The sequence below is a fragment of the Heptranchias perlo genome, chromosome 7 (assembly GCF_035084215.1).
Source record: "Heptranchias perlo isolate sHepPer1 chromosome 7, sHepPer1.hap1, whole genome shotgun sequence".
Taxonomy (NCBI): Eukaryota; Metazoa; Chordata; class Chondrichthyes; order Hexanchiformes; family Hexanchidae; genus Heptranchias; species Heptranchias perlo.
In genome coordinates, this window is record NC_090331.1 from 77083813 (window position 1) to 77107814 (window position 24002).

The window sequence follows — 24002 nt, forward strand, 5'->3', positions numbered from 1 at the left end:
GTGCAGTACTGAAGGTGTGCTGCAATGTCGGAGCTGCCGTCTTTCACATGAAGCGTTAAACCAAGAACCCATTTGCCTTCTTAGGTGGACTTAAAGCACTTCCTGGCACTATTCGAAGAAGAACACGTAAGTTCTTCCTGGTGTCCTACCCATTATTTACTCCGAAACCAACATCACTAAAAATCATTATCTCATTGCTGTTTGTGGGACCTTGCTGTGCACAAATTGGCTGCTGTCTTTTCTACATTGCAACAGTGAGTACTTCATTGGTTGTAAAGCACTTTGGGATGTCCTGAGGTCATAAAAGGAGCTATATAAATGTATTTCTTTCTTTCTTACATGGTCATAAGTTTCCTCTGACAAGGTGAGCTGAATGACTCTTGAAGGTGCCACAGTACTTGCTCTGAGATATCTCTGCTTCCTCTAGCTCCACCTTATCATCAGGGAATCTTTGTGCTGGGAGCTCCAATTAGATGTTAATCTCCATCAGCAACCAGAACATACTGATGCTGGAGGCTTGACACAGCTACATTTAAATTTCCTGCCTTTCTGCTGACGTTAGGCCATGGTTTGGTGGGCATTTGCTGAGGTGTCTTCGGGTGTGGGAAAGGAAATTGCATTACGCCTGGGCCTGGACATGAACAGCACATGTGGGTGCACTGCTCTAGTTCGGTGCCAGGATAAAGGGGAGCCGAAGGCACCTCAGCAAATGCCCTGAACCACCCAGTTGTATGTTCTGGTTGCTGATGGAGATTAACATCTAATTGGAGCTCCCAGCACAAAGATTCCCTGATGTTAAGGTGGAGTCCCTCACTGTGGAGCTAGTGGAAGCAGGAATACCTCAGACCAAGTACTGTGGCACCTTCAAGAGTCATTCAGCTCACCTTGTCAGAGGAAACTTACCATCAAGTAAAAAAGAAAGAATTGCATTTATATAGCTCCTTTTATGACCTCAGGACGTCCCAAAGTGCTTTTCAGATAAATCAGCCCCTGTGATTTTCAGAAAAGGATGTAGTGATGTAACAGAGGGAAATACATGAAGATGGACATTGTCTTCACTCCTGGAAAATGCCACACAGTGTAATAATTAATAACACTTGCATTTCTTCAGCATCTCATGACATCAAAATGTCTCAAAGTGCTTGACAGAGTAAGTTACTTTCGAAGGGCTGTGACTGTTGTTGTCCAGGTAAATGTTGACACTGAGAGCATCAAACGGTCACTGACCAGGAATGTCAATCTCCAAAGCCCCAGGACCCTGAGCCTGGCACTGAAACAATTCACAGGTTTGTAAATTCATGACATTTACAGTCAATAAACAAACTCAGGGACTAATATTGACATTGGGTAAGATTCTGCTGTCAGTGGGAGTTAATGGCCTTGTACCAGGGTAAACTGTCATTGCTGATGATAAATTATCTCAATTACAGGAGAAGAAGAGACATCCAGCCCAGAGTCTAAAAACTTTGGGTGTAGGAATGAGATTTCATTTTTTTTTCCCTTCAGCCATGTTGAAGTTTACAGCTAGAAAAACAGGGAGTTCATGGAACCTCTCCCCCAATGGTTTTTAAATGTATTCGTCATCCCTCAGTCATGACTTGTAGTGATGGACCTTGAATTTGAAATCCTTTGGACTGGGGGAAGTCCTTGAGGAACCATTTCCCCGGAGGTTCCATTGGTCTCCTGCTGGAAGAATTGAAAGAGTTTGATTGTCCATAATGGAGAGGAGATATATCTTTTTATTTTGTTTTTTTAAAAAAACTATTTACATTTTTACATAATTCAGCTCGAGATCGGTCATCACGAGTCGATTTGATATCTACCTCAGTTTACAGTTAATATTTACAGTTAGAGCAAGCATGAGTAATAAACCTTTAAATGACAAAACATACAAAAATAAATCCGATTCCTGAAAAACTCAGGGTGCTGCGCGACATATTCAATGAATAAAGTACAGAGAAAGAGCATGGAAATCTCTCTGAAGGAGATCAAGGTGTAGAGTCAAGGAGGAATGAAAATTGTGTGCTTGGAGCATGTACAATCTGAAGCAAAGTGATGAATTTAAAGTTTAATTGTCAGCAAAACAGTGGATAGGGTGTGGTAACATGGGGACAAGAACATTCATATAGAGAAAGGGCACACTGGGAGCCTTGAAGATCCCCAAATTGATGGAGAAAGATTTAGAGGACGAGCCATCAACTACAGCACAGATATAATGGGCTACCTACATGTCAAATGCTATTAACAAGATTTAACGAGCCACTTTGAGATGTACATTTCAAAAATCTGAGAATTCAGTTATTACTATGATGACTGGCAAAGTACTAAAAATAACAGAGAATCGAAGCCTGCTTTGCTTTCATTTCTGTTTGCAAATGGTCTGTTTTTCTCTCTAGTTGGCAAGCAAACCTATAGCGCCAAGCATTGACTAACTGCTCTGATTGTCTCAAAGCACCAGTTGGTACTTCTGCAATCTGTTTTAAGCATATTTTGAACAAATAGCAGGGAGAAGATTTTGTTGTATGATTTCCAGCAGCTGGTTGGCGCCTTGAACAGTCGTCCCATCTACCAATCAAAAATGTCATTCTTCACTGGGGCTGAAGCCAAGCAAGTCATCGTAACACTGCAAGATTCAAATGTGATTATTTATTATTATTTATTTATGTTTGCTGTCCCTGCCCAACTGAGACTCCAGTCTTAAAGTGATCTTCCTGTTATGTTTTTGGTTTTAATTGCATATTTCTCTCATGCTTAGCATTAAAGGCCATTCCCATAGGAGACCCTTCACTCCCAAAAAATCAGACTGTAATCTGATATTGTAGCATTGCCCATGGGTGAGCAGAAACCTTTGTTTCTGTATTTACTTTACTCGATGTGACACAAACCAACTCATGATCTCTTAGACTTCAGAAATTAGAAGATTAAACACTCTATCAGAACATGGGTTAGCTAATAAATTACAGAACAGGTTTTTCTCTATGTTAACAGGTAAGCAGTAACAATAGACAATACAATAGCTTGCACTGTTTTTACGGAACTTTTTCCTCATACTTTCTCCTCTTATAAATAAAGAACAAAAGATGTGATACTTCACCAACTCTACTGATGATACTAAACCAGTACTAGTGTCTGGACTATAACTTATGTATAGGTATTGGTAATAGCCCACAGAGCTCCACAAGAACACAGCCACACAAGCTGCAGTTCTGTGACACAAAATACAGCTGGTGAACTGGAGCTAGACTGTGTCCCATTCAGGCTTCAGAACCAGTAGCTTCTGACTACAAAGCTGTTCATCAAAGTGGACTTCACAAGGTGTCAATGCCCTCTCCTCTCAGAAAACTATCCTACACCCCCTCTTCTTCTTTGGTGATCGGGCTGATTCAAATGAAAGCAAATAGGAGTTTTACACAAGTACAGTTGTCACTCACAGTAGGGTTCAAAGATATCAGACTGGTCTCCCAGCCCAGTTATCTCAAGCCAAGAGAGGCAGCAAGCTGACAGTCAGTTAGATTCAAGAGACTGATACTCATGCAGAGTGGTGTCAGGAAATGCTTCTGGTGAACTTGACATGAATGACTCTGTAAATAGAAGCCATGATGTGGAGATGCCGGTGATGGACTGGGGTAGACAAATGTAAGGAATCTTACAACACCAAGTTATAGTCCAACAATTTTATTTTAAAATCACAAGCTTTCGGAGATTATCTCCTTCGTCAGGTGAGTGAGTGAGTGAAAGGTTCTCAAATCGCATATCTTATATTAGGCTGGGACACGCTCACGCCAATCAAAGGTGTCGATGGTGTTCAGACAGGTTAGCCACGGAAAACAGTTCTGAATACACAATGGGTCAGGTTACAAAGCCAGAGAGAGAAAGAGACCCGAAAGGCAGAGAGATAGAGAGAGAATGTCCAGTTGTATTAAAAACAGATAACTTTTATTTCACCTGCTTACGTGTAGCGTGACATGAACCCAAGATCCCGGTTGAGGCTGTCCTCATGGGTGCAGAACTTGGCTATCAATTTCTGCTCGATGATTTTGCGTTGTCGTGTGTCTTGAAGGCCGCCTTGGAGAACGCTTACCCGAAGATCGGTGGCTGAATGTCCTTGACTGCTAAAGTGTTCCCCAACTGGGAGGGAACCCTCCTGTCTGGCAATTGTTGCGTGGTGTCCGTTCATCCGTTGTCGCAGTGTCTGCATGGTCTCGCCAATGTATCATGCTCCGGGGCATCCTTTCCTGCAATGTATGAGGTAGAAAACGTTGGCCGAGTCACAGGAGTATGAACCATGTACCTGGTGGGTGGTGCCCTCTCGTGTGATGGTGGTATCTGTGTCGATGATCTGGCATGTCTTGCAGAGGTTGCCGTGGCAGGGTTGTGTGGTGTCGTGGACGCTGTTCTCCTGAAAGCTGGGTAATTTGCTGCGAACGATGGTCTGTTTGAGGTTGGGTGGCTGTTTGAAGGCGAGTAGTGGAGGCGTGGGGATGGCCTTAGCGAGGTGTTCGTCGTCATCGATGACATGTTGAAGGCTGCGGAGAACATGGCGTAGTTTCTCCGCTCCGGGGAAGTACTGGACGGCGAAGAGTACTCTGTTGGTTGCGTCCCGTGTTTGTCTTCTGAGGAGGTCTATGCGATTCTTTGCTGTGGCCCGTCGGAACTGTCGATCGACAAGTCGAGCATCATATCCCGTTCTTACGAGGGCGTCTTTCAGCGTCTGTAGGTGTCCATCGCGTTCCTCCTCGTCTGAGCAGATCCTGTGTATTCGTAGGGCCTGTCCATAGGGGATGGCCTCTTTGACGTGGTTAGGGTGGAAGCTGGAAAAGTGGAGCATCGTGAGGTTGTCCGTGGGCTTGCGGTAGAGTGAGGTGCTGAGGTGCCCGTCTTTGATGGAGATTTGTGTGTCCAAGAAAGAAACCGATTCTGAGGAGTAGTCCATGGTGAGTTTGATGGTGGGATGGAACTTGTTGATGTTATCGTGTAGTCTCTTCAGTGATTCTTCGCCGCGGGTCCATAGGAAGAAAATGTCGTCGATGTATCTGGTGTATAGCGTTGGTTGGAGGTCCTGTGCAGGGAAGAAGTCGTGCTCGAACTTGTGCATGAAATGTTGGCGTACTGGGGTGCGAATTTGGTCCCCATGGCTGTTCCGTGTATTTGGGTAAAGAACTGGTTATCGAAGGTGAAGACATTGTGATCCAGGATGAAGCGGATGAGTTGTAGGATGGCGTCTGGAGATTGGCTGTTGTTGGTGTTGAGTACTGAGGCTGTTGCAGCGATGCCGTAAAAAGTTATCTGTTTTTAATACAACTGGATATTCTCTCTCTATCTCTCTGCCTTTCGGGTCTCTTTCTCTCTCTGGCTTTGTAACCTGACCCATTGTGTATTCAGAACTGTTTTCCGTGGCTAACCTGTCTGAACACCAACGACACCTTTGATTGGTGTGAGCGTGTCCCAGCCTAATATAAGATATGGGATTTGAGAACCTTTCACTCACTCACTCACCTGATGAAGGAGATAATCTCCGAAAGCTTGTGATTTTAAAATAAAATTGTTGGACTATAACTTGGTGTTGTAAGATTCCTTACATCTGTAAACAGAAGGTATTAACATATCAAAACCAGCGAATGTTTGGGTAGCCATATGTGGCAATATCGTCTGTGGACCTGGTGCTCCTCACACTGCACACCTACAGAATGTGGATTCCACCTAATCCCAGACGCACAGGGCTGGAATTTTCTTCTGGTGGTGGGGTGGGACTGAACCCCACCATGACCCTAATCCATTTTCAGGTAGATGCGAAGCGGATTCCTGGTGGGATCTCTCCCACTGATAGGGAAGCTGCTACCCCAAGGAAGGAAAATCCCTGTAGAGCACATCAGGAACTCAGCAGCAGCATCAGTGGAGGCAGCTGGGAATTTAAAGGGCCAGAAGAGAGCAGAAGAGATGAAGGCACAGACTTTTATTTAGGCCGCAGCTAATTGTGACAGAACCGATGTTTGTCATATAAACATTAAAATGACTTTTCTTTGACTAAGGGACTGGGATCTATTATAATGTGGGCTTTTCCAAGACTATTACTAATTTCAGGAATCATACTTCCAATAACACACAGTTGAGAACATTCACTGTTCACTTCCACCCTAGGTGCAGAACTTCACTCTTATAAACCATTTCACTTGTGGTTATCGATGGAATTCAGTGTCACACAGCCCAAGGATTGAAAGCTCCATATTGATACAGTGTCACTTGTCCACCTCCCAACACCAGTCTTAAGGCAGGAAAAACCCCAGATCATCAGCAGCTACCATTAGACTGAGGAAACTTGTCACAAATCTATGACAGGCTGTTTGAGCGTTGTGTCTGTTTAAACTCCTATCTGATCAGTGAAGTGAGAAACAACATTTGGAAGAACATCAGTAAATATTCTCTTTATACTTTTAATATGATCCACAGAATACAAGACAACAATACACAGCAAAGGACAGAACATTTACAAGCTATAGAATCTTCCAGTTACAATAACCCCAGGTCCCCCCTTATATATGAACAGGTAAAGTACAATTTATGACATCTTCTTGAATCTGAATGAGGTCTCCTTTTGTTCACACCAAGCTCGGCCTTTCAGAAGTTTCTTTCATGATTAGTGTCAGGCTCTTTGAATCATCGCTGTGTTCCTGGGATGAACAGAACAAACAGAATTGTAGTTTTCAGATGGACTTAGTTCAAACCGAGTTCAGTGTTTTATTGTTGTTGATAACCATGATCAAGAAAGCAACTATTTGACACAAAATCTCAGTTTATACTTACGTTTGAAAATTCCTCGAGTGATGATTCTTTTTACTTGCTTTTCACCTGTTTATTAAAATATTAATATTTATATGTTTAGCACATTAGGAGCTAATGAGGTATTTTGTAAATTTCTCAAGTTTTAGAATCACCTGTAAACAAAAGATTTTAATGATATTAGATATTAAAAAATGAGGCAACGTTAAGTCCTTAAATTTCAGAGCTGTGATTCGGCTCAATTTTGGAGTGGAGAAGTTATATCTGATTACCACGAATTACACCGAAACTGCAGCACAGAAACAGGCTATTCAGCCCAACTGGTCTGTGCCGGCATTTATGCTCCACAGAAGCCTCTCCCTCCCTATTTCATCTAACCCTATCACGATATCCTTCTATTCATTTCTCCCTCATGTGCTTATCCAGCTTCCCCTTAAATGCATCTATGCTATTTGCCTCAACTACTCATTGTGGTAGTGCTTTCCACATTCTTACCACTCTTTGGGTAAAGAAGTTTCTCCTGAATTCCCTACTGGAATTATTAGTGGCTATTTTGCATTTATGACCTCTAGTTTTGGACTCCCTCACAAATGGAAACATTTCCTCTACATCTGCCCTAACAAACCCTATCATTATTTTAAAGACCTCTATCAGGTCCCCCTCAGCTTTCTCTTTTCTAGAGAAAAGAGTTTCAGCCTGTTCAGCGTTTCTGATAACACCTCACGTTCTGCAGTGCAGCAATAATTAATACAGTCCTGGTACAGCGAGGCTGTGGGGTCAATGTTTAAACTAATGAAGGCTGAGATTATTGATCAGCTAGTCTCTATTGTACTCTCCCCCCAGAAGAACCAGCAATTATTGTCTAGTAGATGGTGAGAATGTGAACATCTATCCATCTGATGCCATTACATTTATCTATTCTGGCGTCATCTTCACTGGGGAATAAAATCGTATCTACTTAGGTTCATCTCAAAATCCTTTGACTCGGGCTGGAGAACATTCAACAGAATTCAAGTATTCGTATTCCCTCTCCCACTGTCTCTGGGTGGACATTGAATTCAATTAAAGCATATTACTGCCACAGCTTCCATTCTGAACAGATAAATCCAGGTGTCAACAGTTTATTGTTAATAATCACCTGGCAAAAAATCCTGGTTAATACTTACGTTTGATGACACCTCGTGGGAGGTTTCTTTTGGTTTTCACCTGTATTAAAATATTAATATTTATATGTTTAGTACGAGGATGGATGAGGTGTTTTGTAAATAATAAATTTTAGCATTATCCCTAAATCAAAGATCTAAATGATATTCAATGAGAAATAAAGAAATGTTAACTCTTTAAATTTCAGGGATGAGATGCAATGGCCCAGTGTTTGATGGTGAAGGCCTCGCCAAACATCTGGATATTCTATGATGCAACAATAATGAATGTAGCACTGGCACAGTGGGGCTGTGGGGCCAATGGTTAAAGTAGTAAAGTAATAAAAATGGACTCTATTGTGTTAACCCCCAGACAACAAGGAGCAATAAATTTCTTTAATATCAGTAAGAAGAGATAATAGCTCTATACAGACTTACTTCTAATGAAACAAACAGGCACTACTCTGATTTCTTTTCCAGTTGGTGAGCATGTCTGTGATGCTTCTAAAGGTTGTCAGCACTGAAGGTCAGTCTGGGTGGTTCTGAGACTAGACTGTCCCAACCACACAGAGAATGACAAGTCAGATCACTCTTATCTTTGGTGGACAACAGCCCAATAATCCTTTTCCAAGGGTTGGAGAACAGTCTATAGCATTCAAACCTCAGTGTCCCCTTCACACAATCACTAGGTGAACATTTAATTCAATGAAAGTACATTGTTAGCTCAGGCTCCATTCTGATATCTTCAGGCTGTCCAAGAAACATGGACAACGAAATTTTAGAGACAATGACAGATACTTTGCTTCTGCTCTAAAAACAGAAAAGAATCCTGAATCTTAGACAGCAGCCAAATATGTCAACAATATAACCTGCCAATATTTTGTGCTGGATTCTCTCTTTCTGTTGCCCTCTTTAAGAGTTTCTGGGAGGATGTTACACCAGCTCCATTTCTGTTGATTTTAATTATGTAATGCATCTCCCTGTCTGAAGACCTGCTCATTCTCTGTACTCATATCAGTGCGATCCAAACACTATTTGGAGAGTGACTCATTGGGCTCCCTATAATTCGGGTTGCCAACTCTGTTTGGGTGTATACCTGGAGGTTTGATCACATAACCTCCCACCTCAAACAGCCTCACCCCCACATTCCTGCTATTGGTCCATCCTCCAGGCGCACTGCCCTCCCACGCCAATTGGTAAGTGAACCCAATTTGATTAATTTCGACTGTTAGTTCAACAGCCTTTTTCCCCATCTCCAAAATGAAAAAAAAAGTTTTTTTAAATACCTCGATGAATTTTCTCCTGCGCTGCTTGCAGTAGTGTCCTGGAGATTAATCTTCAATTCACGGAGACTCTAGGATAATCCTGGAGGGTTGGCAACTCTACCTACAAAATCCTGGAATCATCCCTCCCTTCCACATAAAATGCTGTGGTGAGCCTTTGGCTCAGTGCTAGCATTCCTGCCTCTAAGTCAGAAGGTGCCTGCTCCAGACAGTCCTGGCAAGTGGGGACCGGAGTTCCTGCTCTGAATTCTGGATTGACATCCAGTGGGATACTTGGGTCCAGTGGGTGTGAGTGCCCACCCCCCATCATATGGGTTGTGTAAGTCCATAAAAGCTACCCACTGTATAGGACTAACCACCTTATCAGCTTGTATAAAGCTGATGACGGCCATGGAAGGAGCATTCATCACATGGCTACCAGATTGTTAATCAACCTGTGAATCTGTGAATTACCTCAATACTGTTTTCACTTGACTCTAATGATTCACTGTTGCTGTCAACCGTCTTCAAACCTCGACACTCCACATCGATGTCAACGACCTCATCAGCAAAATATTGAATGTGACTTTTGCAAAAACCTCTTTCCTGTCAAAATAAAACAGAATTTATTAAAATTATTGATGACTATAAGCTCAGCACTGACACGGGGCATTTCTATATCATAACTCAGTACTCATGGCCCTTCCGAGCGTTTCAATCAGTACTCACGGTCCTTTCTAGGGTATAAATCACTACTCACGGTCCTTTCTATGATATAACTCAGTACTCAAAGCCCTTTCTATGATATAATTCAGTACACACGGTCCTTTCTATGATATAATTCAGTACACACGGTCCTTTCTATGATATAACTCAGTACACACGGTCATTTCTATGATATATCTCAGTACACACGGTCCTTTCTATGATATAACTCAGTACACACGGCCCTTTCTATGATATAATTCAGTAAACATGATATTTCTATGATATAACTCAGTAAACATGGGGGTTTCTATGATACAATATAACTCAATACTCACAGCGGTCTTTTTGGTGCGGAAGTGGCAGCTGGGATCATCAAATTCCAGTCCAGAATTTTTGGAGCAGACGGTTTCTTTCACAGTGAACGCTAAATCCACGTTGTATGACAATTTGCCTGTGCGATAAATCTAATGAAAGGAAAACAGATCATTAGTGTGTTATTGTATCCAGTGTTCTTACTCTCATTGGATGAAGTTCAGAACAACACAGTTCTTTATTTTTAACAGATCCTCCACTGAGACTGTCAGAATCATCAACCAACAGGGATAAAAGTTTTCATTTGTCCAAACACAAAATGGTTCCTTTAACCATCACAGAAGAGATGCTCGATGTGCTTGAATCTTTAATGATGGGAGGAAATTAACAAACGAGTGACAGGCAATTTGGATTTAAAAATACTTAAGTGGAAAATAAATCTCAAATCTCAAACTTGGAAAAATTTCAACTCTCACTTCCAACCATTGTTCCAATCTCATTCTCCAAAATCAAAGGCTGAATTAGGTTTTAAATTCAATGCTGAACTGAGATTCACCCACCATTGTGTGTATAATATAATATTCTGCTCATGTTTAATAATCAGAGTCTAACTTCACTCAGTGATATCCTTGTAGACTTTAGAGAGTGAAACACACTTAGACCAGGACACACTTACATCCTTCACTCTTCTCCTGGTTATACCACAGAGATTGGTGATTTCGGTGATTTCATTCAGTTTTATAACTGACTGTCTCAGAGCATCCTGAGGGGTTGGTACTCCTGCAGAGAGAAAAGGAAAGTTGTACAAAACACTCCAGCATTCTTCAGTGAATTCTGTTTAAACATTGGTAAAATATCACTGACTGAAGCTCATTAACAATAACTCATTGCTTTCTGAGGTGCTGCTCTCTCCAGTACGTACCTGAGCAGTGGAGGATCTGCACTGCAGCAATGGTGAGGAGAAAGGATTTCATTCTGCCTCTTGTGTGATCAGCTGGCTGGTTTCTAACAGTAAAGGAGCTGCTTCTCTCTCTTGCTCTGCCTTTTCCTTTCAGCGTTCAGTCTTTATATACTGCACCTCGACCACATTCAAACATTGACTCATATTTGCTCAGTTTGGTGATCCTGGCCGTGGAAATCTGCTGACAAGTGGGCCGTAATATGGGCAGAGCTTCCTCCAAATATCATCATTGGGTTTAGATTTGGTGGTAAAAAGGTGAGATCAGATTTTATTCCTCAGAATTTGAAATAACAAACTGACAGAGGAGATGAAACGATCATTTTTAATTTGTAGAAAGTCACTCACTGGAGTTAACACCTTGAATTTTCTGTTTATTGGACAGTGTCATTGTTCGGGTCCCTTCCTGCACCAACCATTACCCCCAGAAGCTCTGCTGCATTGACTGCCATGTTGTCCTCCATGATGTATTCAGGGTAAACGGAGAATCTGCGCCCCGCGTGGTACAACCTTTTTAATTAAATCACATTGTCCCACCACTTTCCCCCCACCATTGTCTCTCATCTGCAGAAGGTGCTGACACTTGCTGCGGTACATTTCATGGGCAGCCCTGGACTAGCAGTAACTGACCCAATTGGCCATTCTTCACATATGAGTCTAGACAATGACAGAAGGCAGGCTAATTGACTGTATAAGACATCACGTAGAGCCTGATTTCACTCTCACCTGATGCTGAGGTCTCTTCCACCAGAGGAAATAACCTTTCCATATTCACTGTGTCAAAACCTTTCATATTTAAAACAGACATTTATTCAATCTTTCCTTAGCCTTCTCTGCTCCTGTGGAAATAGTCCCAGTCCCTTAAACCTCCTCTCATGCATATTCTTTCTCATGCTTGGCATCATTCTGGTGAACCTGTATGATCGCAAGGCTTTAATATCTTTTTAATAAAGAACGTGCCTAAATCTGTGACCTAACAATTGCCTTATGCAACCGCAGCCCTACATGGGGAGATACCTTTACCCACTAACCATTGACAAAGCTTAAATCAACATTTTATAGAAGCGTGCACACCTAGTAGTGTTGTGGTATGTTACACATTACACAGCATAACCCAGAATTTTCAATTAGCACTGTTTTAGCACAAACATTCACCCATACATTTTAATCCTCATGTTAAAATGACAGCGATTGGTAAATCTAGGTCCACTTACACTGAAGATCTTATCCAGTTGAGTATTTTTGGGTAGCGCTGGTCATTGAGGTGATCCACAGTGTCTTGTGTGGGGGTCACTTTTCTGTGGTTCTCTGGGGGCTGTGTGTTCACAGTGCCCGATTGCATGGTGGTTTTATGGGCCAGCTCTCAACTACATCTGATGAACTGATGGTCTCTCGATCTGGTGTGCCCAAGTTCTTTTGCGGTCTTGTGGGATACATTTCCCAGTTCCCTGTCACATACAGGAAAACACCATCGCAGTTTGCTGATATCTCAATCTGCAATGTACAGATTAAAGTTTCAATAAGGTTCAAGGAGACCTGATCATTCACACTGTCACTGGTAACACAGTGCTGTAAAATCCCAGCCTGGTCCCTGAGAAAGTCATATTGGAATGTTTCATTCTGTTAGAATCACTTAGCACCAAAAAAAATCAGTGGTGGGGTAAACCCCTGACATGCACATGCCTTTGTGTTCAATGTTACCTCACCGTTAGCAGTCAGAGGTTTGAATCCCAGAACTCCTGGTCAGTGTGATTCAACTGCCACAGTGGTGATGAGTTGGGTCCTCACTTTGTGTGACATTAATACACAGACTGCACTCCCGCTCAAACCTGTGCAGTTCACCGGGCCAACTGTTCCAATCCCACCCGCCATCATTTTCCTCCACATGGCCGGCCCAGACACTGACCTGTTTCAGGCAGGAGCCTCATTCCAATATGCTAAGGGCATAGGGCCCCAATGCAAATTTTAGGTACCAATGGGTGGAGCATGTGCAGTATGCGCTTCGCCCAGCATGGAGTGGCCTAATCAGTGGTCCTTAAAGAGACCTCTGCCGGCCGCTTGGGAGAAGGTAAGGTTTGGAACAGCATTCGTAGCTCAACGGTCTAATGTAAATTAGATCCGACTTTCAAAATACCTTGAGCATCACGCCAATAACATTGTGTGTGCGACACAATCAAACCCACTCGTCGCACACCCAATGCCCACTCGGGATAAATATCGACCACTCTGAGTTCGGTTTATTGCAGTATCTAAATCCTGAGCAGTGTCTGAAAATATGCTATTGAAAAAAAAATCAGAACTGTTACCAGGCTTTCTCTGCCACGTATTCCTGACAACAGAGCCCATTCAGCTCCACATGTGTAGGAGCTCCATCCAGAGGTTTGTTTTGGACTGGGTTTTATTGACAGTGGTGCAGAAATCTGCGGTTAGGCTTCCTGCCTCCTGAGCTGCGCGTAGGCCTTAGGGTTTGTGTGGGAGGGGGAGGAGAGAGGAAACATGAGAAATGTAGAAACATTAGGACAAGATAAACATCAGTTCATGAAAAGGATAAAATCCTGCTGGGAAACAGGTGTCTGAACAAAAATACTAACCATATATTTGATAAATAATTTAATGAACTATGTGACTGTAAATAATCATTAAAATGAGAAATGTTAAAAGAGTTGGAAGCTGAATCTCTCATTACTTTGAGAGGAGACTTCTTGTCTCCATGTTTCTGCTGTTTATTTATTTTGAGTTAACCTTTTCCTTTATAGAACTCCTCAGCATCGACTGCTACTGATGTTTAATCTTCAAGTTGAAAATTATTCAGCTGTTTGAAGCAAAGTTTCAGCCGATGGAGATATGGGGCCAGACCTTGCTGGAACGGGTATCTGGGACCTTAGTGAACGACAGGACCAACAGGGTACCTCCTTAACCAATGAGATTGAAATGGAGTCAGATCAGGTACAGAAAGAGAAATAAAGAGAGGGAAAGAAAGATTGGATTAAGAGAGAGATAAATAAGAGACAGGAAGGAAAAGTAAGAAAAATTTAAAAATTAAAAATTTGACATTTTAAAAATCTCTAACAATAATTGGCTACATGCAAGAATGAGATTGAACAGTTTAAATTGTTCCCTTTCTGGGCCAGCGAGGTTGATTGGCATTGCATTAACAATTATTAAGTCATTAAAAGGGTACCCATGCAGTTAATTATGAGCCCTAACTTTCTGCCGTGAGTTTAATGGGCAATCAATGCGCAAATCCATCAAGTTCTTTAAAATAACAGGGAGGCTAAGGGCGAGATGCAGTTTGTGCGAGGCAAACAGCCGAGCGGTGTAAATCGACCAGGAAATTCTCGATTTTCACAACTCATGGCGCATCTCTTAATCCCCTGAAGTTACTGGCCGATTTGTACATTAATAACGGCGTGCGTTGTTAACAGGCTATTATTTTTCCAGCAAGATTCGGCCCAATATATGAAGAGCTGAGGAATCTGAAGGCAGGTCTAATAAACAAAAGTGAGATCATGAGAATCATTTGGAGAGCAGTATCGAGAAGGGGCAACAGGCGAGGTTTGGGGGTTAAAATCTCTGCAGCATTACAAGGTGAAATGGGTTCTGTACTCCCCATTTCCTGGGTCGGGAATTGTATTTAAAGGGTACATTTGTACTGTACATGAATAAAAGATGTGGATACGTTCTAATTAAAATGCTGATGGCGGCTGTGTCCCCAGAAAAGCTTCCTGGCTGATCCTTCTTATCCTATTCCTGGGTGTTTTGTCTGATTTTCTTAATCTTTCTTCTATATTTTCCCTAAATACCCAGTATGTTCCCATTTGTGCAAAAACAGGCAGAAGCACAGCAGGGAAAAGTATGGAATTTAATTAAATCAAACCACCGAGCTGTTTTTGTACTTCTCTTGCAGTGTTCTTGCTTGTATCACTGGTAAGTGTTGGACTTTATTGATTTGGTAGTTGTTTTACACTCCGCCCGATTTTCTTTTCTATTGAAGTCAATGCAAACGGGTATAAAATGTAGCTGCCGATTTGCTATGAACCCATTTCATACGAAGTCCAATTTCACCCCCTGCCTAAGAACCTTTACCACGTGGGGGCTAATGTGGAGGAGTCCACTATCTGCTTTGGAGTCCACAGTGACAGTGACATTGACCCCACAAACAGCGGCAGGATTGAAGTGGCAGAGGATGAGTGTGTTCTGTGTTCCTATGGCGCCTCATCCACACCATTCCAGCCTCACCTTCAATGACTTTCCTTGTGGTAGAAAGCAGCCCGGGCCAGGTTACCACTACAGGTGTGGAACTGTAGCAGCCTGAGGCAGGGCCATCTGGTGCCCATGGTGATGGAGGCCCTGAACCACCCTAATCCCAGAAGTACCTCAAAAACTCAACGGCCAACCTCCTTACAGGTTAAAGGCACAGAGAAGATGCTTCATAGAAGCACTTGAACACATATGAATATACACTACAAAGAGGGCAAAGCAGGCAGTGCATAACAAGGGAAATAAAATTAAAAATGTCTGTTCTGTAATTGCAGCCTTCCTGTTCAGTTTCCCATACGTTGCCCTACGAATAACATGTACATTGCAGAAGGGTGGTCTGCCTGTCAGAGTGAGAGAGTGGTACTTGGAATGCAGAAAATATTTATTTATTGAAGGACAAAGGGAAAGATTGAAAGGTAGCCTTGAAAAGCAATGCTTTTATAAGGGTATCAGCGTTGGCTAAGTGGTAGCACTCTGAGTCTGAAGGTTGTAGGTTCAAGTCCCACTCCGGCGACTTGACTACATAATCTTGGCTGATGCTCCAGTGCTGTATAGAGTGAATGTAGCACTGTCAGAGGTGCTGTCTTTCAGATGAGATATTCAGCCCAGGCCCCATCTGCCCTAACAGGTGGACATAAAAGACCTCATGGTACTATTTGATGAAGAGTGCTGAGTTCAGGCTGGTGTCCTGGTCAATACTTATCCCTCAATCAACATCACTAAAAAAGCAGATTATCTGGTAATTAACTCAATGCTGTTTGTGGGATCTTGCTGTGTGTACATTGGCTGCTGTGTTTCCCACATTACAACAGTGGCTAAACTTCAAAAGTACTTCATTATCTGCAAAGTGCTTTGAGATGCCCTGAGGTTATGACAGGAGCTATATAAATGCAAGTTCTTTATTTCTTACCTGGGAGTACATTTTTTCAGACAAGGTGAGCTGAATGACTCTTGCAGATGCCACAGTACTTGCTCTGAGGTATCTCTGCTTCCTCTAGCTCCACAGCGAGGCACTCCATGACTTCATCAGGGAGTCTTTGCTCTGGGAGCTCCTTTAACAGCCAGAAAGTACTGATGTTGGAAGCCTGATACACAGCTGTGCTTAAATTTCCTGCCCTTCTGCTGATGTTAGGCCATACCAGGGTGGGCCATTCCTGGGTTGTGGGAAAGGAAATTGCAGCACTCCTGGGCCTGAGCAGTAGCGGCACATGTGGTGCACTGCCCCCGTACAGTGCCGGGATAGAGGGGAGCCAGTTAAATCAACCTCGTGATTTTCAGAACAGGATGAAATGATTGTATCAGAGGGAAATACATGAAGATGGAATCATTATCACTACTGGGAAGTGCAGGTAAATGTTAACATTGAGAGCATCAAACGGTCATTGACCAGGAATGCCAACCTCCGAAGCCCCAGGACCCTAAGCCTGGCACTGAAAAAGTTCATAGGTTTGTGGGAGTATTTATGAGAATTGCAGTCATTAAACAAACTCTCATATTGACATTAGGTGCGATTTTGCTGTCGGAGCTAATAGCCTTTTACCAGGGTAAACCATCACTGTTGATGATAAATTTTTTCAATTACAAGAGAAGAAGGGACATCCAGCCCAGAGTTTAAGAGCTTTAGGTGTAGAAATAAGATTTTGTTTAAACACCCAGCTTCCACTTACCATGAAAATTCAAGGGCGAGCCTCCAGCCTTGTGCAAGAGATTTTCTTCTCTCTTCCCTTTAGCCATGTCTAAAAAACAGAGAGTTCTTGGAGGATTCTGCCAACCTTTCCAATGGTTTTTAAATTTTTCAGCACAGTTATAATAGGCTATCTGCATTTCAGATGCTAGCAACAAAATGTTTTGTTATTATTATTTCTTTGCTTGCTTTCCCTGTCCCACTAAGACTCCAGCCTTAAAGCGATCTACCTGTTATGTTTTTGGTTTTACTCACATATTTCACTCATGCTTACCATTAAAGGCCATTCCCATAAGAGACCCTACGCTCCCAACAAATCAAAGTGTAAGCTTACTTGCACAATATCTTGTATTGTAGCATTGCCCAGGGGCAAGTAGAAATCCTTGTTTCTGTATGTACCTTACTCAATATGACACAAACCCGCACGTGATTTCTTAAACTTCAGAAAGTGGAAGAATAAATGCTCTGCCAGAACATAGATTAGGCTATAAACGACATAATAAGTTTATTTTTTATGTTAACAGATACGCAGTAACAGTAGACAATACAGTAGCTTTCACTGTTTTTGCAGAGCTTTTTCTTTATAATTTTTCCTCTTCTAAATGATGTTCATCTCCATGTATTGAAAGTGGAGTTGAGGTAGAAGATCAGCCATGATCTTATTAAATGGCGGAGCAGGCTCAAGGGGCTGTATGGCCTACTCCTGCTCCTATTTCTTATGTTCTTGTGTTCTTATTTCCCTTTGATAAAATCATTTCATCCTGTTCTGAAAATTATAGGGACTGCTTTAGCTGGCTCCCCTCTATCCCGGCACTGTGGGATTTTAAATTATTTAAAATAATTGGCAAAAGAACTAGGGTGGAAATGAGGAGAAATTTTTTCACACAGTGTGGTTAAAATCTGGGACGCACTACTCAAAAGGGTGGTAGAATCAGATTCCATAGGAACTTTCAAAAGGCAATTGGACATGTACTTGAACAGGACTAATTTGCATGGTTATGGGGAAAAAGCTGGGGTGTAGAACGAAATTGGACAGCTCTTTCAAAGAGCTGGCACAGGCACGATGGGCCGATTGGCCTCCTTCTGTGCTGTAAGATTCTATGATTCTACAATTCTAATGACAAGAGACATGACCCTTCACCAACTCTACTGATGATACTAAACCAGGACTATAACTTATGTATAGGTATTGGTAATAGCCCACAGAGCTCCACAAGAACACATTCACACAAGCTGCAGTACCGTGACACAAAATACAGCTGGTGAACCGGAGCCAGACTGTCCCACTCAGGCTTCAGAACCAGTAGTTTCTGACTCCAAAGCTGTTCGTCAAAGTGGACTTCAAAAGGTGTCAATGCCCTCTCCTCTCAGAAAACTATCCTCCACTCCCTCTTATTCTTTAATGATTGGGCTGATACGAAAGTAAGCAGATAGGAGCTTTACACACGTAAATACAGTTCACCACACGGACTGCAGCGGTTAAAGAAGGCGGCTCACCACCACCTTCTCAAGGGCAATTAGAGATGGGCAACAAATGCTGGCCTTACCAGCAACACCCACATCCCATGAACGAATAAAAAAAGTTGTCAGTTGCAGTAGGGTTCAAAGACGTCGGCCCATTTATCTTAAGCCAAGAGAAGCAACAAGCTGACAGTCAACTAGATTCAATAGAGTGATACCCATGCAGAGTGGTGTCAGGAAGTGCTTCTGGTGAACTTGACATGAAAAACTCTGCAAATAGAATGAATTAAGACCAGTTAATGTCCTGGTAGCCATGTGGGACAATATTGTCTTTGTCCTGGTGTTTCAAACACTGCAATTTCTGGGCACACCTACAGATTCTGATAGATGCAAAGCGGATTCCAGGCGGGATCGCTCCCACCAATAGGGAAGCCGCTACTGCAAGGAAGGAAAATCCCAGTGGAGCACATCAGGAACTCCGCAGCAGCATCAGAGGAGGCAGCTGGGAATTTAAAGGGCCAGAGGAGAGCTGAAGAAAAAAAGGCATAAACTTTTTTAGGCCACAGCCAATTGCGACATAAGCCTTAAAATGACTTTTCTTTGACTAGGGGACTGGGATCTATTATAATGTGAGCTTTTCCAAGACTATTTCCAATTTCAGGAATCATACTTCCAATAACACACAGTTCAGTAACACTCACTGTTCACTTCCACCCTAGGTGAAGGACTCCGCTCTTATAAACCATTTCACTTGTGCTTAGCGATAGAATTCAGTGTCACACAGCCCAAGGATTGATACAGTGCCATTTTCCACTTCCCAACACCAGTCTTAAAGCAGGAAAGGCCCCAGCTCACCAGCAGCTACCATTAGACTGAGGAAACTTGTCACAAGCCTATGACAGGCTGGTTTGAGCACTGTGTCTGTTTGAACTCTCATCTGATCAATGAAGTGCGAAATAACATTCGGAAGAACATCAGTAAATATTCTCTTTATACTTTTAATTTGATCCACAGATTACAAGTCAACAATACAAACCAAAGGACAGAACATTTACAAACTATAGAATCCCCCAGTTACAGTAAAATGTACAGTCAGGAACCCCAGGTCCTCCCCTATATATGAACAATAAAGTACAATTTATAACATCCTCTTTAATCTGAATGAGATCTTGTGTTCACACCAAATTCGGCTTTTCAAAAGTTTCATTCCTGATTAGTGTCAGGCTCTTGAATCATCACTGTGTTCCTGGAATGATCGAAATAAACAGAATTGTAATTTTCAGATGGACGCAGTTGAATCTGAGTTCAATGTTTTATTGTTGCTGATAATCATGATCAAGAAAGCAATTACCTGACACACAGAAGGGTGGGGGGGGGTGGTGGGGGGGAGACGCAGGTGTTGGGGGGGGGGGGTTAAAAATTTAAAAAATGGGAAACTGACTGGGTGCGGGCGACTAACCTGCCCTCCGGAGTCGGGCCTTTCATTTCAATATTTTAATGAGGCAGTGTGCCTCAAGAGGTCCAGGAAGCTTAGCCTCTGCCTGAAACCCTCTCATGTGGGTAGTGCCTCTTGCGACCTTGGCCCCTCTGTTATTCCTCTCTCTGCTCTTCTGCAGGTCCTTGTGGTGCACCTCTGTCTTGTGGACCTGCAACTCCCAGAACCGCACACCGTGCCTGCCGCGGATGGTGACGTGCCTCCTCCTCAGATGAACTGTTGAATAAAACCATTGCGCCTTCCATCCTGATGGTGTCAGTTTGAGGGGGTCCAAAATGTAGGTAAATATGTCTGAACACAAGAATTTTGAGTGTGAACAAAGAAATCTCAGTCTAATTACAAAGAACTCCCAGCCAAAGGTTTGTCTGAGAGAACTGATTGGCCTGCTGCAAAAACTCACCTTTTCTTCATGCGTCAATCAATGGTTTAAAGGTTCAAATGAGGGCCGGGTGCAACTCGCCTCCGTTTCCACACTGTGTTTCAGAGGCCATGGGAGACTTGCTCAGGAGAAGTTAAAATAGTTTGTGTAACTCAATACAGAAAAAGTTAAAAGACCAAAATTGGCCCTTTAAATATCGTCCCACCGACTTTAAATGCCGGCGGGACTTCTGGATTTCAGAAGCAGGCGCAAATCCAAATGCCTCTGGGTCAAACCCGGAAATAGGTGCTTTGGAGCTGGGATGCAGTCCTGCTCCGAAAACAAAGTATTTTTATTGCCTACCCATCCCAACCCACCTGTTCTTGGGGGGGTTAAAATTTAACCCCAAAATCTCCACACAGATTTACTGCTCATGAAACAAACAGGCACTACTCTGATTTCTTTTCCAGTTGGTGAGCATGTCTGTGATGCTTCTAAAGGTTGTCAGCACTGAAGGTCAGTCTGGGTGATTCTGAGACGAGACAGAGAATGACAAGTCAGATCACTCTTACTTTTGGAGGACAACAGTTCAGCAAGTTGCCAAGTTTTGGAGAACAGTCTATAGTATTCAAACCTCAGTATCTCTTTTTTTCTTTCTTTCACTATTTCACACTGTTCTCCAAGGGAATAGTGTGAATATATGAAAAAACAACATAAAGTTCAACAAGGGGAAGAAAGTCCTGACCCAAAGTCCAGAAAGTCCGTCCCTCGATTTGTATAATTGCTTTGGGACATCTTGAGGTTGTGAATGGACTATATTAATGCAGGCTTCTTTCTTTTGTTGCTTCAGTAAGAGAAGAAGAGCTGTCAGATTTTTCACTGGACGTTTCCTCAGGGCATCTCACGCTCGGCCACTATAAGGAATACGATTTCTAGACCAAATCATAATCATGTATCCCATCATGCAAAGCTTCAGGCGCTCGGCTAAAAAGCGATGCCGTGGGAAGTGCAGACCTTGGGCTCGAATTTAGCAGGCCTGCGGGTTCCCAGCGGGTGGTCCTCCGGGAGCGTCGAAAACGCGAACGGCGAAATTAGTGGGTTGCCCACGCGATCGTAGCAGGCAACCCACTAATAGGAATCAATTACCTGCTCCTCCGGGGTCCACGGCGCTGGCCTGCGCGTCGGTCGGGCTGCGCATGCGCAGTACGATCTGTCAGCTGGAGGCTCTCTAGTTAAAGGGGCAGTCCTCCACTGACAGATGCTGCAACCAATAGAACAAATTGCAGCATGGAGCAGCCCAGGGGGAAGGCTGCTCCCAGTTTAATGATGCCTCACCCCAGGTATCATCAGATGGGGTGAGGAGGAGGGGGAGGACACAGATCTTCCCCCCGGCGGGCGGGAGGAAGCGGCCTGCCTCTGCCACCAAGAAGGCCTGGCTCGAGGTGGCAGAGGGGGTCACCTGCGCCACCAACATATGGCCCACCTGCATACAGTGCAGGAGGCGCTGCAATGACCGCAGTAGGTCCGCCACAGTGAGAACACGAAGTCTGCCACAACACTGCCCCCACCCCAAATCTCCTTCGGCACCGCCAACACTATTCTGTCACATCACCCTTCATGCCCACTCACACCCCATCCTCATCTTACCTCCACCTACTCACCTCGCCAGTACTCATCCTGCCACTGACACGCGACCCAATCCTCATACAATCTCATGGCTCCATCCCATACTCACCCTCTCGTGCATCTCCCTCACGGCCAGCCTCACTCAACCTGCCACCACCTGTGCTGCAGCCACAGGGCATGCATCACATATGTGCAGTAGGCAGCGTAAGGCAAACGTCTCGTCAGCATGAAGGGGGTGCACAAGGGTGTCTGAGGGTTTGTCATGGGTGTTACCCATATTGAATTTCAGAGCAACAAACAGCACACATTATATTGACACCACCACTGCCATGCCTCCGCGAATCCTGTCCGTTGTGTCCAATAATGCCCGCTCCTGGGTATCACGATGAGGACCCACCACTGATGCCACCCATCGTGTTACTGCAGAGTAGGTGCAGGTGTATTTGCAAGGCTCGTCCGTGCAGACGACTGAGAGACATCGGCGGTGTAGCCGGCTGCACCCTGGAAGGATGCGGAGGAGAAGGTGTGGAGGGCAGTGGTGACTTTGCCAGCGACAGGTAAGCAGTTGGTGCTGGGGCCAGCCAGGAGCAGCTCGGCATGAAAGAGGCTGCAGATCTCCATGACTACATGTCGAGCGAATCTGCGCCTCCCTGTGCACTGCTGCTCGGAGAGGTCCGGGGAGCTGCGCCTCGGTCTGTGGACCCTGTGGCGAGGGTAGTGCCCTCTGCGACGCGTCTCTCTCTGCGGTAGCCCTCCCTCCTGCTGTGCAGGTGGGCGTGCAACAACACCGTGTTGGGGGGATCCACGTCTCTGCGGCGGACGGCGTGGACTGCGAGGCAGCTGGTGCTGGTCATGCTCCTCGTCCTCCGAGGGTGTCCACACACCACCCAACTGGCAGGTGTTGGTCTGAGGGGTTGTGCAGGGTAGGTGTGTGGGTCCTCGGACTGGGGCTGCGGTTTCGTGTCGGTCTGTCCTCTGGCTTGGCGGGGGGTGGTGGGGGGCAGGGGTTGCCCTATGTGACGCGGTGGCCTCCTGCGTGGGTGAGGGCTCTCCCCCGTGGAGCGCACCTTGGCACCTGCCACAGGCTGCTGGCTGCAACACGCCTGGTTTGAAGGGTCCTGTTTCCCCCAGTGTGGGAAACTGACTGCCTTGAACCTAAAATCCCACACTTCCTCTTTTGACAGCTGCTTCAGCTCATTAACTGACCACAACGAGCAAGTTAAGTACTCTCAAGTGGAACCCCACTGGCTTTAATTGCCTGCGGGATTCCCACCAGCGGGGCTTGCGCGAGCAGCCCCGCACGTCAGCGTGGTACCCGGAAGTGGCCGGGATTTCGTCGCGATCCGGTCACGTGGCCGGAGATCGGGATTTTCGGGGCCACCCCGCTGGTAACCCGCCGGAAACCCGACCCTAAAATCGAGCCCCTTGTGTCTGTGAGACAAAGGGAGTCAATGTCCCACAGGAAATGATGAGTGATATCAGGCAAAGTGATTGGGAAGATTGCAGAGACAATAGAAGTGTGAACAGACACATTGAAGACCAATCGTCAGAAACAGGTAACAGATGTTCCAAGGCATAATCAAAGGCTCAGAACATCGACACAGACTAATTCTATTATGTTAATTGTAGGAGCTTTGTTCACATATTTGGGTAACCTTCGTGATTGGCATATGGAGGATGAGACATCTTTAATGTCTGCATCTGAACAATTCAAATTAAGATTGTGGACATGCGCACACAGAAAGATAACGTCATGCCCCTCCCCCATAAGCTAGATAGAATTGACAACGTTAGCCCCAGAGAAAGGGTGTCTGAAAAACACTTAACACTATAAACTGGATATCCAAAAGATGTTTGAGACAAAGGGCATCCTAGGGGGAAGATGTCCAGGACAGATGACATCATGGAGCTAATGTTGTTAAGCTACCAGAAACAAATATGCTTCAGAAAGATATAAGA

At 44.1% G+C, this 24002-nt stretch overlaps 1 protein-coding gene across 1 annotated transcript; it reads right to left on the bottom strand.

Annotated features, from left to right (window-relative positions):
- Window positions 1–6424: 6424 nt before the first annotated feature.
- On the bottom strand, window positions 6425–11247 carry LOC137323370 (secreted phosphoprotein 24-like). The gene is made up of 7 exons (XM_067986858.1): window positions 11124–11247; window positions 10878–10981; window positions 10225–10353; window positions 9656–9787; window positions 7944–7983; window positions 6802–6846; window positions 6425–6668 (listed from the first exon to the last, which is right to left on the bottom strand). The coding sequence occupies exons 1-7, from the start codon at window positions 11173–11175 to the stop codon at window positions 6655–6657; spliced, it is 516 nt and encodes a 171-aa protein (XP_067842959.1). The 5' UTR covers window positions 11176–11247; the 3' UTR covers window positions 6425–6654.
- Between the last annotated feature and the right edge of the window lie 12755 nt (window positions 11248–24002).